Below are 17557 nucleotides of genomic sequence, written 5' to 3' on the forward strand. Positions count from 1 at the left end.
GGGCTCACACACTCCTTCCTTAGATTCAAGCAAGGAGCACCCCCCCACTCTCCCACATTTCCTCTCCCAGGAAAGTGCTTGCTCCAATATTCAGTCCGACTGCAAGCATGAGGATGGTCCAAACTGCCAGGAAGTTCTATCTCAAAGATAAATTCAAGCCCCTAGCTACACAGTAAGTCTTGGATACACTTCAACACCTGCAAGGAAGGCAGTGCGTTTGCTTTTTGGCTACCACCACGCCAAGATGTGCATGAACACCATGCAGAGCTCCTTATTTCTGCAGTGCCATGATTTATAAAGATTAGTGAAACTTTGTTTAAAGGGACAACTCAAAGCCAAACCAAGCAACCACTGTCCCTCCCCACCACAGCAATATTTTCCCTCCAGAGAACTTCCTTGGTTGTCTTTTCTAACACACTTAAATTGCACAACAAATAATATCTCTGATAGCAACCCAGTGTCACTGGTGGCATCCCACATGCCTGGGCTCTCCTCATGTGAGACCACAAACAATGAGTGGTTCATGCCTGCTTTGCAACAATTCTGAGTAAACACCATCACCTCTGCAGAGGCAGGCCAGGCTGAACTGAAGGGAGCTGTGTTTTTCACTTGGAGATAAAAACTGTTAGGGACAGAATTTGTCAATAATAAACTGGAGCGAAATGTAAAGAAATGCATACAAAAAAGTTGCATGACCCCCAAACCAAACATATCAAAAAGAGAAAGAAGGGAAAAAAAACCCTTTAGGAGCATTTTTATCTAGTCATGGAAAGATAATATTAAAGCAGTTGTACAGAATGAGCCCTCTATACAAACTTCAGTAGACTTACAGTCTCAAATAACACTCTGCATAAACAAAATGACATTGAATATACAGTAGTTGCATCCAAAAGGCACAGTAGCACCACTTAGACTTTGGTCCCGGAAAAACTTTCCTTGCAGATCCGTGTGTCGTTTGCAATAATTTTATTTGCTCTTTGTGAAAGAAATTACAGCCACTCTAAGTGCAATCACACCTCTCCCACCGGCAGCAATTTCCACTGCTCCTGTTAAGAGTTCCCCAGGAGGGTGTTGAATCTAACAGCTGCCTCTTCCTGGCACAAGCAAAAGACACCCATGAACTTTTCAGAGTGAGGTGCTGAATTTGCTATGTGTGTGCTACTGACCTCCATTCAGGGACCTTTCCACTCCAAAGAGTAGAGTTCTATGAACAAAGGCAGAATTGACCTTTTTCATTAGCTTCAAATCTTCTGACTGCGATCACAGGGGCTTTTTTTGTGGAGACAGAGGAAAGGAGGACATGTTACTTCCTCAGCCTCTCAAATTACTGTTCAGCTGATAACTTATTTCTAAGCACATCCATAGTTTCTCTCATTATTTGGAAAATTAAGATTCTCATGCATTAATATAAAAATAGTCTTGGACTTCAAACTCCATACTCACACAGCTAAGAGAACATGGGAAAATATAGAGTTCTGCATTGCAACAGGCCTGAGCAAGAAACACACAACCACACACTCTTCAGTTTGTTCCTTTCAGTCCAAATCAGCAAGATGCATTTTGGTTTTCATGAATCTTGATCTGCTGGAGCAGCTGCCACACCTACCAACCACCTTGGGGGGTCTGGCAAGGGGCAGTGAAGTTTTACCTCAACTCATAAAATCAGTGAGGTTTTGGGGTTGTTGTTCCCCACCCCACTCCCCGCAAAAAATAAATTAGTCTACTCTCAACACTTTTCAAAAGCTGCTCTCCATTTTACACAATCAGATCTAGCATGAACATAGCATAGATCCAACATGAAACACAGCACTGCTGTAAGATAAAGAAAACTCAGCTACTGGAGCATTCTATGTTATTCATGTATGCAAATGAACTGCTTAGCACTTCGTTCACAACTTGGTTGTTGATGCTACAGTGCTGGAAAAAAACCAGAATTTCAGAGGAAATTCTGCCTACCCTGGAAAGCCACGAGGTGAACTTTTATGGCTGTTTTCCATTACTGCCTTTTTGTGAACCAGAGGACATTTTCCCATTAGTTGTGTTTATCAGCTCTGAGAGGAGGCAGATGATTCTAAGCACAAGTCAGAGATTTTCTCTGACTCCTTTGTCTGGCATGGGGATCTGTGTGACAGAGGCTAGCAAGTGTCTGTAGTCACTTCATGTCCCGTGTAGTTTGGGAGCTAAAGCAACACCCATACTCTGGCAGCTTGGTGTTAGGTCGGTGTTACTGAGTAGTAAATTGTAGCTTCCACATGAATTGACTGGATTTTAAGCTACAGGAGGTCTTCTCTTACAAAACACCCCGTTCTGACTTAAAGTCTATCCAAAGGGGTTTCCTGAACTTGTGTGTGGGAGCCCTTTCTGCAAACATTTGACACAGCATCACTGATCTCAGTGGGTATGAAGCAAAGACATCAGTGGCCTTGGTTCTTGAGTTGCCAGCACAGAGCACGAGGCCCAATTCAATGTCTTGTCAGAAGCACAAAGCTTTCTTCTGGCTCTATGGAAATGGCTTTACAACTCTTTACTTTAGGGGAAGGCAGTGTCACTATAGAAGATGCTTTACCTTTCAGGCTGTGTTCCACTTGTTTGCTCTCCAAAACCAAAGCCTTAGCTTCTCTGTTTTCATACTCATTCAAGCATTTGTTTCTGAAGTCTCACTGTGGCAAATACACTGTTTGCTTTTTGTACATCTCTGCCTCAGCAGCAGCCAAGTTCCAATGTAAACTGCATTTATGTGTCCTAGCAGCTGTCACATGAAGGGGTGTTACTGAAAAGCCAGCCCTCAGTGAAGACTTCAGTGTTTCCAGGTCACTGTTACTGTTGAGAGAAAGAACAAAAAACAGCACTAGCTTTGTAATTCACTGGCAGAACTGCTGCTTTTTATTCTGTGGAAGGATTCCTGATATCTCTTGCCTAGCCAGCACTTCACATGCACTAAAGACCAGCACAAATTCCATAAAGACATAAACACTCATTGCTCTGAAGTGAAGAGCATAAAAGAAACAACAAACACCAAAGAAGATGGAGCACAGTTATATGTAAAGAGAAAGTTGCTTCTGATCTGTTCACATTCTCATGGTTTCTTCTATGAATGAAGAAGCAAAACTCTTCATTCCAGGGGAAAAAAAAAGAGATTTTTCATTCCACAAATGTTAAACAGTAGAATTAACAAAAAAAATGCAGAAAGAAGGATTAGGAGTAATTGCTGCAGATAAAGACCTCAGAGGCGAGCATGGATGGTGCCTTGGGCACTGTAACAGTATTTTTCATCTGCTACAGGTCAACCAGAAGTTGATAAAATACCTCCTCTTCAGGGTCTGGAGGCCATGTAGATCTCACCCCACACAGGACTGCTCTGGGCTGGAAGGCTCTGCACATGTGGCAGACACTGTCCCTCTTCAGGCAGATGCTTTGAACACAGATACCTCCCAAACCAGTCACACAGGCAAAATGTTTAAAAAAGCAATTGGCAGGCTGCTTCAGCAAGCAATAAGTAAAAAATATAGTTTCTTGGTAAAACTTCTGGGCTGAGCCATTCTGTTTCCAATGCCATTTACACTGACACAGAAGGCAGAGAGCAAGAGTTTCTTCTCAAGGTGGCAATGTCACTTTAGAGTAAACTATCAGAAAATATCCATCTCCCATGTCAGTCCTGGGCTGCTGCTGAGACCTCGAGTTCTAATAACAAGGCCCTTGTCTTAGCCAGTTTTAGAGCCCACAGACACATCCCATCAGATAATCCCGAATCCCTGTGCAAGGCCTGCAGTGTCAACAACCTCACTCTCCTCTGCAAGTTGCCAGTAAAGCTCATTACAGGAAGCTGGCTCTGTCCTTCAACAATGTGACAGGTGATTCTCGAGGAAAGGAACTGTTCTCACTTCCTGTAGGACTGGCTGCCTGCAGAAAAACATCGAGAAAGGGTCTGTCAGCTCAAAGCAGGATTTATTACAAGACAGGAGCTGCCCGAGGGCAACACTTGTACAGGGACACACAAACATCTCAAAAAACATGCAGAAAGGCACTTTAACTCGTGATGCTGCAACTCAAACCTGCAGAATGCATTTATGGCAATCCCTTCTCAGGGGATATTGAAAGAACTGAAAGGGCATCACCAGGGCCCAGTTGCACTCCCGACAAAAAACATTCCCCATTCTTCTGGTAGAGATTTCTGTACTGCCCTAGCTGCAATGTGCCTTAGAACTTGGTACACTGCAAACAGCTTCAGTACACCCATGCAGAGTTGCCTGGAACAGACAGAATAAGGATCAGAGTGGAGTAAACCACACAACCATGTCCACATGGAACACAGTTGAAAAGGTCTAAATTTGGAGGTGCCTATGCTCCCTGTGGAATTCTGTGTTTCATCCATGCTACCAGTGTCATCCTTGTGCCAGCTTGGAAGTGGAAATCACAGAGGATCCCAGCATGGCTGATTTTATTTGGAGGAGTTTGCTTTTGCTCTGGAGTTCAGTTAACAGCAGGGGCTGCATCTTGGGCAGGACTCTGGCCCCAGGCCTGTAGCTGCACTAAGTACCTGGGCTTCCTCTGCATTCCTCAAGCATTCCACACACTCTATGCTCCAAGAGGAGTAGTCCAGCTAGTTCAGGCAGGTTTACATAAAATCAACTTGTTTCCAGAAAATACACCTGTAATAAATACTAAAATCAAGCTAAAATTGTGCCTCTAAAATAAGTGAATACAGCAAGTAAAATCAGAAAGTCATCTTTTTCTCATCGTGTCCATCAGCTATAAAAACTTGCATTTGTCCAGAAATATTAAGAAATCCACAAATTAGTCTTCCACTGGAACAGTCTCTTGATATGTAAAATCCTACATACCTATGCAGCAGGCAAATGGGAGGCAGCAACTGCTGGAATCTACTGATTGCTGGTATCTGTGCATCTGATACCATTTTTGACCTGCAGATGAGTCAACTAGGAAATTAAAGGAGCAGTAAGCACAGAGCTTTACTAGGGAAACATTAGGGGCTCACTTGCTTAAGAACTCTTCCCTGCATCTTTAAGTAACAGCTGAGAATTACCTTTGAGAACCTCAAGTTTCAGCATAAAAACCCTTTTTAGCCCTTTAAAAATCTGTTCCTTACAACCTTCATGTAACTCTTCCCACCTATAAACACCTGTGTGAAAGTCCCTGCAGGATGGACAAGAACTAATTGGTGCTCTGTGACAGCAGACAACGAGGCTGGATACACGTACACAGCATGAGTGGAAGATTAGTTGTTTACAAAATAATTTATTTGCTATTTTTAGCAGGAAGAAGTTAACATTTAATTGCTGACACTGTCTCATGGCACATGTGGACAGATAGAAAATGATAACCTGGAATCTCAAGCAAAAAACTGGGAGAAATGGTAAATGGACACACAGCAAGTTGGGATGCCTGTTATACGTTCAGCGTACGTTCCTAGCAAAGAGAAGAGGTATAGTGTAAAACAAATAAAACAATAAAAGTTAGAAGAGCTAAAGTATCTGGACTAACAGATCACATATACTGAATCCACAGAGAACCCCAAGTGATCTACTTTAGAGCAATTTAAAAATAAAATACATTTAACACTGTGCCACTGGAAAAGGATCTTGCTCCAGAGCCTCCTGAAAGCAACACTGGTCTGTCACATCTTTCCTAGGACACTCTCCCCAGGAGTGTAAAGCTGCCCTGGAGAAACTACAACATGCAGAAGATTTTGTGCACACATACACACACACTCTGTACTTTTCCTTCCTTCACTAGGGCTTCTTTTCAATGGGCCAATGCTTTTGGAAACAAACCGAAACAGGAACCAGGGACAGACTCTTGGGTGTTAACACCAATTCCAGTCAGGGCAGAACAGTACTGCTGTTACAGGAAACAGAGAGCACTGATGTCAGAGGTAAAACTTGGGGCACATGCAGCAAAGGTAAAGCTGAAAGAGCTGCATTACCTCAGCACAGGAGTGTTGAAGCAAGGAGCCTCTGGGTCAAAACCTCCTTTCGCCACCAAGAACATTCCCTTCCAGTGCCTCACCTGTACTCCCTGAATGAAGCCATACCACTTCTCTGCACATGCAACTGTGTGGAACAATGAATGAGCAACACAGGAGGCTCAGAATGCTCTTTCCAGCTCTGTTACTGGTTTACTGGGTTATTTAAATTATCTTCATTTAATTTCCTGTATCTGTAATGAGTAGCTAATGATATATACACATTTCGAGTTTCTTGGGAAGGTATTGACTTACTGTGCTTTTGTTAAATGCTTCAAGGTTACAGTTACAGCTAAAGAATAGAGCTAATGTTGCATTGTCATCAAATAATCATCACTAAACTTGTTATGATATCATGCTCCTGCCATTTTCACTGATGATGGACACAGAGTTTTATTTGAATCCAGCTGTTCCTATCCACATGCCTGGGAAAAAGTTTGTTCATTACTGAAGAACGCACCTTTCTTCCCCCTCCACCCCAAAAAACTCCACAGCTGACACACCACATGTGTTTACTGATGCGTGGGCATCCAAGATAAATTTTTCCTCTGTATTGAGCTTGTGTTGCCTGGCTCAAAGCAAGTGTCCATCATCTTCCTCCATCTTCAAGTCAAAGCCACCCTCTCTTCTGAACCCCCCACAGATGAAGTACTTTTTATAAACTTTTGCAGGCCACAGCATGGCCACGTGGTACTTGAGTACCAGTCTCCAGCAGAAAGGAGACTGCCATAAGCAGCACACTGTGCTTGGCTCTCTGCTTACCAAGCTGCCCTGAGCCATCTCCTGAGCTGCCTGACATGTGCTCTACATCCAGCTGCAGTGTAGACACACCCAGGGATCCGACTTCAAGTTACACAGTGGGATGAACAAATGTCTAAAGAAAAGGAAAAACTCTGATGACATCTAGAGAAGGTCTAATCTGAGACTCATAAGCTTCCCCGAAAACTTTTGAGAATTTGGGTCACTTTCTCCACCCAGAGACAGGACAAAGCATGTCTTTTAACTGCTCACATGACAGCCTGGAAATAGGAGCAGTGCTCAGCAGGATATAATTACATGGTTGTACATCCTGCAGATGACAAGTACAATGTCATATACTCCTGGCACATTTGCAGCCTACCACTTAATTCCTGAAGAGTTTCTACAATGCTCCCTCCTTTCCCACCCAAGGAATGACACACAGAACGATGACATTTTCCACTTACTCTGTCGACTCCTTGTAGATCCTGCGGAGCTTGGATGCCTTGATTGTTGGGGTCCAGACTGAGAGAACTGGGGGGCAATGCCTGGGACCTTTCCCTTTCTAGGGCTGCTGCTCTGCCCGTCAGGAGTGCGAGGGATCTTAGGTTTGCTGGTGAAGGCTTGGGCAAACTCACTGGAGCAGGAGAGGGAAAGGGTTAGCAATGCATGGAGAAATATGTATGCATAGTAAATCTGCAACCAAGTGAAACCTGCAGTACGTGCTGTGACAGCCTGGCGGGTGCTCAAACCGCAGGGAGGCTGCAAATGGAAAGGAACATGGCACCACAGGCACTGCCTGGGCCTGTGCTCACTGCACAGCCTCCAGCCTGGCTCTATCCACCTGTCCATCCTACCCAAACCTCACTCTGCACAACAGCAGTGAACAGGGCCAGTTAAATTCCCTGCAAACCAGTAACTGACCTTTAGCTTGTTTTCTGTTGTGTTTATCACATCCAGTGACTCGTTCTGGGGTGGAAAAAATAGACAGATATGCTACAGCACAGGAACACATCCTTTTAGGGCACAGACACCACAATTTTTTCCAGGTATAGATCAATCTTGGCAGACATAGGCAGCCTCCCTGGCTCCTGTCTGGGATATGATTTGTAGAATTCCCTGAAGGCTTTGTCAAGAGAGCAAAAAGCTGTGATGGCATCTCTAAAATAAATTCCCTAAACACATAGGTTCCTTGCTCACACTGAGAACATAAAGCAGCTGCTACTATTCATAGTCTGCAAAAATACCATTCTTTAAAATTTAGTCAGTAACTGTGTGAGGATACACTGTCCTTCCTTGCCCCCAGCATAAATATGGTTCTCCCCAGTTACAAAAATGGAGGCTACCAGGAAATAGCAAGTCTCTAAAATAATTTTGAATCTAAATTAATGTTTGCACTACTGAGTCGATTTTCTCTTAAAAGGAGAAAAGGCTAAACTGAAGTAACAGCTACATGAAAACTTCGTATTTAAAAAGGGAAATAAAAGAACCAAAGGCAGGACATCGAAAAAATAGGTGCCATAAAAAAATCGGTGATTCAAATAGAAAGTTCCCGTGTTATTAGCTCCATCAAAAGAATCCTTTGTGATCATCAGAAGGGGTGATTAGGAGGATTTTCAAGATATTTAATCTCCCCTCCTCCCCCGGGAATGCTGCTACGTCAGTACTGATTAGCCCTTCCAAGGCCCTGCTTCACCTTGCAGGGAAATTTGAGCAAGTGTTCCTTTTGTATTTTAAACAGCATTATTGTCTGTACTTTGCATATGTATATGCTAAATGTTAAGGGCAGAGATGTGCTAATTGCTCTGCTAAGAACCATCTCTGCAGCCTTCTACCTATGACTATTACAAGTGTTAATACTTGTCTCAGCTTCAAAGGAGGAGGTGGCAGATGGCAGCAGAAACAGATTGGTAAAACAACACCGAAAAATAAGACTGGCTAGATAAAACCTCAAGGCGTGGACCACAGAGATATTTAAACATCTTTATTTCCATATAGCAGTGTCATTGTTATTGCTTATTTTGTCATTTAACTCAGTCTGACCTGCATCAGTTGGAACAATCATTTGTTCCTGTGGAAATAAAACAGCTGTAGCAGAAATGTCACTACTAAGCTCTCATTCTTCTCTCCAATTTATTTTGCTACCTTTCTCTCATCTCTGTTCAGTTAAGTTCTCAATTTATACTGCTAAGGAAGAGGGGAAAAAGAAGTGACCACTTCCACAGCCCAACTTAGCCCTCCTTTTCTCATACATACCTCTTCTAGGAAGGTCTTGGTATTTGCCAAATAGTTATTTGCCTCTAGGAAGGAGACAGTTCTTACAGTGGACAAAACTATGAGCAAAGCAGTGATTTATTAGTCCTGTTTGTTTTGCAAACAAATTATAGTCTGCATCCAGGAGTGAAAGAATGAAAAGGCAGGTCTAGGTATTGCAACACCAACATATTAACAAAAGACCCTTGACACAGAAAACCCTGTGCTCTCTTTGACTGCGAATGGCTGCATTCCTATATCTGTAACTCAAGGCTGCATTTGGAAATCCAAATTACTGCATGCATGCTGAGGAAACACAGGGTGAAAAGATATGATCTTCCTCTGCAGGATACTGCACCTTGCCTTCACTTCTATAAATTCCATCTTGAGATTTAGACATATGTTTGTGAACAAATACTAAAAATTACTGGGAACACACCTTTTAAGTAATACGTTATGTAGGGAAGCAAAGCATCTCACTAAGGTGGGGGACAAGATGCTGCCAATTTGACTTGCTTCCTGGAAGCAAAGCCTGAAAGATAATATCCCTATCTCCATCACAAAGCAAACAATTTGGCTATAAATTTGTATGGTCTATTTGTATTTCTGTTATGTACTTAGCTACTGTTACAACAGACAACAGAAATAAAACCAGTAATGCTGGCCAAGAGGTATGACTGCTAAGCACTTCAGCTGAAACCAGTGACAATTTGTTGACAATGTATAATTTCTCAGATCTCACCATGGAAACAGTACAGCTGGGGAAAAAAAACCCAAGCAAACAACCAAAGCCACACCAACCCCACAAAAAACCCAAAACCACACACTGGCATCTGTAGGCATGAAGGAAACAAAGTTCTAGACACAGAATCTTTCAGAAGTTCTAGAGCTGTAATTGACACAAATAACCAAGCACTTCTGAAAAATCAGGTGCATAAAGAGCTTATAAAAGTTTTCCTTTAACACATCTCCACCCATTCTGTGTTTTAGTTCTGGAACATATTTGCTTTTAAAATTTGTCTACACTGTTTAAAACTTGGCCCAATCTAATTAGCTGTAGGAAAAAGCTGTTAATGTCTGAAAGACACATGCAGGCCCTGAAAACTTTGGTAGACCTTAGTCCAATTGCTAATTAATTCCTAGTTCTCATCCAGGATATAACATCACAGTTGAACACATGACAAAGGCTTCACAGAGGGCTTAAGGTGAACAGGATAAGCAGGATAAGGAGAGCAAGACTTTTCATTTCACAGGAATAATTTCAAGGAAGAGTTGAAACCCATTGCTGGGTGATCTCGTAACTTTGCCTCCTTTGCTATACTCATCTAGTGGATAAATTAAGGACTCTGGTCAGCAGTGCTAGCAACTCAGCATCTTTAAGCACTCTTAACCCACTTAAATGTTTCATTTTTCTTCCTTCTGCATGTTAATTCCCATCCTGTTCCCACAGTCCTACCTATTTCTTTACCAATAAATGATTTTCATGGGCTAGTGTTGAGTCATCTAAGGAAGCAATCAGGAAATTTTATTTTCAGAAGGCTGCGTTGAGCATACATGTGAAGTTCATTAATAATGTCTTGCTTGAGACTTCTCTCATTCTGAACCAGATGTTTAGAAATTGAACAGCTGCCTCTGGCACAGCAAAGGGTATTTTGTTTGGCGAGCACCACCACAGCTGTCTCAGGCTGGACTGCGTCACACATCAAGTAACTTCACAGATTGTCTTTACAGCAGCATGGAATTAGCTGGAAAATCCTGTCAGACTCCTCTCACAATTTTAGGTATCCTCTGGATAGATCATACCTGTGTGATTGACCATTTACTTTGTCCTCAGTGAAGTCAGCAGATTGAGAAGATAAGGTATCACCAGCTGGGATGTGTTGGTCCATTCTATGGCCTGATGCAAATACTTCAGATGACTTCATTTCAACTGCTGCTTAAAAAGGAAACAAAGTTCAGTGAGGAGTTGTCTCCCTACAGTTTTATTAGAAATACAATCAAGTCACAGTTCTGCTGTATGAAGGAAACTTTGAGGTTTTGGCAGGCTACTGAGTTTGTGTGGCAGAGTGTATTAGGGCTCATCACCTGAGCAAAACAGCTGCAAGTGTGATAATTTAAGTCCTTTGCAGCTGGAAAATAAAACTGGCTACACTGTGCACTTGCAATGGGATAGGAGCATGCAGACCCGCAGTTAACACACTTCAGCTACGTCCAATATCTCATTAAAGCCATAGGAAAACAACCCCTTGCAGTTGTCTGTACATATCCACAGTAACAGGGCCACTGCAGACAAAAAGAAGTGCTTTACACTTCTGTCAGATTCAATTTCTGCATTACACTAATGGAGGAGTGAAGGACACTCTGCTTAGAACCACAAGGCTACCAAGATGTGCAAGTTCAATGAAAGTTTAGGGAAAATCCCTAGCTCCATTCCTGCCATGCTCAGGACAGGCTGCTGTCCTGGTTTGCTCTCTCATGCTGATGAGAATGCAGATCAGGGCACTCTCAGACAGACATTTTGCTGCCCAGCACATGTTCTGTCTGGCATTCAGCATAGTAAGTGTAGGAAGATGACCAAGTTTCATCTTTGGTCCACAAGTTTTCTGCCCACAGGAGACAAAAAAATAAAACAGTGCAAAAATTATTGATTCTTAATCAAAGGATAAAGGGGGAGAGGACAGACCCAGACAAAATCAGACCAATTCAAGAACAACCAAATATTTCCAGGAGGACATTAAAGAACTATGCTCATTTTTGGAAAACAAAATAGGATCAAGGTTCCTTGAGGCTAAACTTAGCCTCCTTGAGATAGCCCCTTGAGGAGGCTAATTGTTCACATGAAGCTTTTATTCTGGTTTTTTCACTCTTTGTCTCTTACTATTCATTTCATGACTTGTCTGCATGAAACTCTGAGTCCCAAGGTACTCATGTCATGCTGGTAAACAAATATTCTGAAATATTTGTAGTACTGCAGAATGACCATTAGACCAAGATCAGAAGTCAATAAACAGCATATTTATTGCACAGCAGAGATGTTTAGCAGAGGATCATGAAAGCCTCTAGAAGCAGTACCATTATTTTTACACATTTCTGTTCCCTGCTTTATCTTAGAAGGCAACAGAAGAGAAAGGGCTTATTTTCCCTTGTCTTAAATTAAAGCCTTTTCAATTTAAATATTACAATCCCCATTGCCTTTTGGAAAAGTGGAGATGTTCAAAGACCCAGCTCAATTATCATCCTGCAGAATAAAGTCTTGTCACTGACATAACAACCAGGGGGTCCAGCAGTGCAGTCTCTCTTTTCTCTTCCGTTCCACTTCATTTCTAGTTCCCTCATATCTAAATGTAATTCAAAAGATAAGACAGACAAGCACATATGTCACTGCTACTTGCAAAAACCCGAAACAAACCTCAGGCCATCTTTCAAGTAGCTCAATGTTATTTTATAGCCCGGATTAATGCTAGGAAAAATTTCCTCTGTCACACACAAAAATTATTTGTGTTTTTACATGTATAATGCATATAAACTAGCAATATGTTGTATGTTCTGACCTCAAAGATTTTTCTACAGGAAAAGAATATAATCTAGTAGTCTTATCAGTAGCCACCTGCATATAATTTTGACTGAAAGTAGCTAACAGACTGTTTTAAACAGAGGCTACAAGCAAAGTTCTGACAAAATGAAACATTTAAGCTGGCAGAAATATCCTCAGCATAAAGGCTTTAAATCAATATTCATCAAAAACCAACAACATTTACTTTGCTGACTGACTCAGGCTGCCTGTTTAAACCTCTTCACAAATCTCTACAAAACAGACTATCAGACAGCTTCAGCAGCACAGCAAAAGTGACAGAGGTGAGTGAATGCATCTCACTGGAAAGATACCAAAATCTGTTCACTTGGGCTCTGGATGGCTGCATAATGCCTTAGGAATTGCATCCAGTTACACTCTAAAACACTGAATAGGAACACCCTTGATAACTACTTGGCTTAATTTCCTTTACGAAGCACAGGTATGTAAAAATCTGTTCTTTTTTTCCTTCTCTGCAGGAAAACTGCCAAATTACTTAGTTTACAACCTTTGCTGGTGTGAGTTGCTGCCCTTGGTCGGCCAAACCCCCCAAACTGTTACTGTGCACAGTGAGGCTGAGAACAGCAGCTCTCATTGCTGCACAACAGCAAGAACCCAAGTGTCCATCGTGGACAGGAGCTTCTCCTGCTCCTATCCTCCTCTCCTTCAGCATGTTCCATTTATCAGCTCTAGGCATTATGCAAGCGAATTCCTGTCTGCAAGACCTCAGTTACTTTTCTCAGAATCCTTTTCATTTCCTTTAGGAAATTTAAAAAAAATAGAAGAGAAAGTAAAAAGTATGCTATTCCTTTACTGCTTCAAAGCATATTTTTCAGAAAAGAAAAGGCACACTTTGCCTGAACTTATTAATAATTCTGTCCCGGATGTGCTGCAAGATCCTTTATCTATGCTGCTGAACATTTTGCCTTAGATCTGTAATTGGAAATGTTAATGAATCCCTCCAGGAAGGTTAAAACTCCAACATCCAGTGTTCCAAGATCTCGTGGATATCAGAAGTTCAGCAATCGAGTATTTCAGAAGGCTATAACCTTTTAAATTCCATCACATGCTTCTGAGCTCTCAGGCCCAGCTGAGTTTGCATTAATTTCAGCTGAAGCTGCAAGGGCAGAATCTTTAGCAGCATCACCCACAATGCAGCCACACAGCATCAGGCTGCCCATCCTCCACAGCCCTGGATGGTCTGAATGCAGTTGCAAATCTCAGCAGATAACTGCAGCTGCCTTTCTCTCTAACACTGAGATACAGCCAACGGAGCCTGCAGGTGCCAGCAGACAGTGATTCATTTAGATCCAAACAAGGGATATTTGATCAAGCAAGGGGCTTTGCCTGTTGGGAAGTGCACTGTCTCTGCAGCTCCTTCCCTGGGCAGGGGACATTGCAGAGCACCTGAAGCCCTGGGTTTGATCCTTGGCACTTCCACAGGAAGCAAGATGGAGCGAGGCAAGTGAGACCATTGGTGTCTGCTGGCCACACGTTACCTTCTGTGGCCATTCATTCAGTTGGAGCTGAAGTCTCCCGTGTACCCCAAGGTCCTGCAGACTGACCCAGGCTCTATAAACAGAGGGCCATTTCCACACTACACTAAAAGAATCCCCAACCTACAACACACAGTCCAGGCCCCCTACACCTGCCCCAGTCAAGGAAGTCATCAGCAATTAAGAACAGCACCCACAGGCCATCCTTACATGAGGGGGAAATGCAGAAGTCAGAAATGCTGGACTGTCTCCCACCACAAATGGAAGAAGGACCACTCAGTGGAGACTGCAGCTTCTCATCCCTATCGTGACAGGAACTGCTACTGTTTTCTGGCCTGGAGGAGAAAGGAGAATGCAAGGTGAATGCTCACAGTATAAAAAGTTTAATCAGAGTAAATTCTAATTTCTTCTAATTGTCTGTAATGACATAGTACACATTGAAATTATTTTATATTTCATATTGCAAACCAGTACTAAGGAAGTAATTTAACTGCTTGACTATACCTCCCCCAAATGAGCTGACATCAAACATATTTGAAATTGGCATTTTTTCCTCCTGCAATAAAAGAGCCGAGGAAAGGAAACTATAACTCCCTGCAGTCTGAAGACCCAAAATACCACCATGACACTTAAAGAAAAAGATTGTAGAAATGGGTCTGAGATGTCTTCAACACTTAGCTTTTTCAAGGATTTAACATTTACTTCTGAACATTACAAGGATTTCACTTTAAAAAGCAATATGCAACACAGACTTAAAACAAAGTAGGCAACAAATGGAACTCTTGATTTCACAAGTGAAGTGGATCAGTGGGAAACTGAAGCAGCTGAAGGACAGAACAGGGACACAATTGCTTACTAGTAAGCAATAAAACACAGCACAAGTGAGAGGGTGTGAAAAGTGTGTGAAAAGAAGTTGGCAGACATGCGAAGTTTCCTTGCCCAATAACAGGTTAAGGTAACTAAACTACATTTCTAGTAAAAAGGATGCAGTCCAAGAAGGCAGTTAATGATTTCACAGCTAAATTGGTTTCCAAGGAAATAGCTAGCAGAATATTAAGTAGTTCAGGCCCCCTTGAGTGATCACAGCCAGCGAGTCTTTAAAGGAGGGAAAAATGAAAAAAAGAAGAAGGCAGCTTTCCAGTATTTCCTGACTCCCTCAGCTCCATACAGCAAGAGCTTGTCCATACAGGGATCCCATGACAATTCATCTGAAGTAACTAGAGCCTTGTCTGCACTGGGAAGTCATAGAAAAATTAGCATGAAATGGCTGCTTCATGTTCTGTGGCTATTCTGTATTAATTTTCTGTGTGAATACTTCTATTCAGCACTAAAAATCTTCACCCCCCTCCTGTTTGGAGGTATGAACCAACAACTCAGACACGTTATAGTATCTCCTCAACTGCTTGCTCTTTCATGATGTTTTTAAATGGAATATATTAATTACATTGAGTCTCACATGAAGAACTTCAAACAAGTTATATTCACTTCAATTTTGAATGGAAGCATTTACAAAAATTTTTAATGTAGTTTAACCACTCTGCTGAACACAAGACTTCAGATATTCAGATGAGCTGTCCTGCATTGTATCCGGTAGACAAGCTGTATCCAGGGCAAAAGTGTCATTTTTCATGAGAATTCATATGATACAAGCCACTTAAATTATTTAAACTACAAAATACATCCAGTTCAGATATTGCTTTCAAATTAAGGCAGCTAAGTTTTTATTGTCTTCCTCCTGCAATAATTTCCAAGCGAGTATTTCCTTATTTTAGTAAATGAATTTGTACTAAAATTAGAACAGCATAAAAGCCATCAAAGCTTGTCCTTTTCTGCTGTAAAATGTAGTTAGAGAATGTCTTCATCTACTCACTGCAGTTTCCTGCACACAAATTAGTTAGGTACAAAGGACAAACTTCTCATTCAGGGTGGTACTGCTTGTTTCCTGCTTAAAACATGGGAGCATCAAACACTCATAGTATTTCTACCATTTGGGCAGAGCAGGAGGGAAATTAATTTTCACATATTTTCACAGGGTTAGATTTCTGCTGTTTACATTTCTCCTCTGCAGTTTGCATAGTGAGGCAATCTGTAAAGGCTGCTTCACACCATCAAACTAACACTTCTCTTAGACTAAGATCTACCAGAACCAGCATGGTAGAAATGTGTTTTTAATTTGTATCCAGCAGTGACCTGAAGCCGTCTCGCAGAGGCACAAGCTGCACAACTGAGAAGATTCAAGTTGTGCCAAATAAAAGAGTCGCGTCACTCCAGGATCCCGGGACATTTAAGTAAACACCCTGCCTGGGTGGATGGTGCTAAAGAGAGGCAGCAATCACTTCCAGAGATTATTTCTGATGCAAAAATTGCACTGCAATACATGACACTGGGACATAAAAGCCACTCCCATGGGTTTGACACCATTTTTTTGACTTCCCAGAGGAATGTAATTTCATTTCCACAAGCTTGGTTTTCTCTCCACTTATAAAGCAAGAATGTAATGCTTAGACACTCCAGTGATAGTGATGATTTATTCCTGAAAATATACTTTCTAAACAGGCTGTAAGGCTGCCTGGCAGAGACTGAAATAGTTCATGCCTTAGACATTGTTAGGAAGGAGTTTTGCCCATTATAGCAAAAACTGTATAAAGAAGCTACAACCACAGAAGCCCCCCTCCTTGAACATGCCTGACTGGAACTTTGAACTGTGAGTTAAGCTGCCTAGATAAGATAAAGGGGTCATTATGTTCAATCATCTCAGGTCTAGGGAGAAGCAAACAAGGCTGAGAGCAAGGAATGCATCCACAAAAAAGCCAAATGCAGCAGAGAATCATCCCTGGCTGGGTTTGGGGTGAGGGAGACCACAGCCCACAGAGGCCAGGTTTACACAGACTCCCCCCATGAAACGAGGCGGGGAGGCAGTTTTGGGTGTAGCCTCTGGTCAGAGGCACTGAATACCCATCCTCCCTTACACAAATCCCTTACACAAACTGGCCCAGCTGTGTAACCCCCAACCCCCACAGGCCACATCCATGGGACACTGATGTGGCAGGAAGCTGAGGGGGTGTCAAAATCCATCAAAGATCCCCAAAGAACCCCTCAGACTCATTCCTAAGGCCTTGCACCACGGGACTGCATGTGAGGCAAAGTGATGCAACAGACACAGAGCCTGCTGCAAGAGACTGTGTCAACCTGCCCCCCTGGGCATTCCCACCTGGCCTGAGCATGTACTCATCCATTGGATTCTGTGCACTTGGGGCACCCTCACCACCAAGAAGACCAGAGCTGGAGAGGATCAATGGAGCATCCTTGGGATCCATAGAGTGGTGAGAATTTCAATCTGTCTCTGACACTCTCTTTCTGTACCCCCACCTCTTTTCTGATTTTTTCTCTTCCTTCTTCTCCCTTTCTCTCTCTTATTTATTATCAAATAAAATGCACAATATTGACTTTGGCATATGGTCTTGTTAGCACCTTAATTTGGGCAGAGGAATTTCTAGTAACTTGAAAAACTGGACT

General features: G+C 42.3%; 1 protein-coding gene across 9 annotated transcripts in view; it reads right to left on the bottom strand.

Moving 5' to 3' along the window:
- Positions 1–2853: 2853 nt before the first annotated feature.
- Positions 2854–17557, bottom strand: part of ARMC9 (armadillo repeat containing 9) — a 57237-nt gene continuing 42533 nt past the window's right edge. For 2 of the 9 annotated variants that reach the window (XR_008432562.1, XR_008432559.1), the window contains 5 exons: positions 14252–14376; positions 10778–10910; positions 7189–7358; positions 6746–6857; positions 2854–3900 (listed from right to left, as the gene is read on the bottom strand). Coding sequence is in view for 5 of the 9 variants with exons in the window: in XM_053951530.1 (XP_053807505.1) it covers positions 3878–3900; positions 7189–7358; positions 10778–10910; positions 14252–14376 (451 nt within the window). In the remaining 4 variants the exon portion in view is untranslated. Of the gene's footprint in view, positions 3901–5284; positions 5428–6027; positions 6072–6745; positions 6858–7188; positions 7359–10777; positions 10911–12166; positions 12313–14251; positions 14377–17557 lie in introns of those variants that run through there. The other 7 variants (XM_053951530.1, XM_053951526.1, XR_008432560.1 and 4 more) reach the window with 6 other exon arrangements.

This window comes from Vidua chalybeata, chromosome 10, assembly GCF_026979565.1.
Source record: "Vidua chalybeata isolate OUT-0048 chromosome 10, bVidCha1 merged haplotype, whole genome shotgun sequence".
Taxonomy (NCBI): domain Eukaryota; kingdom Metazoa; phylum Chordata; class Aves; order Passeriformes; family Viduidae; genus Vidua; species Vidua chalybeata.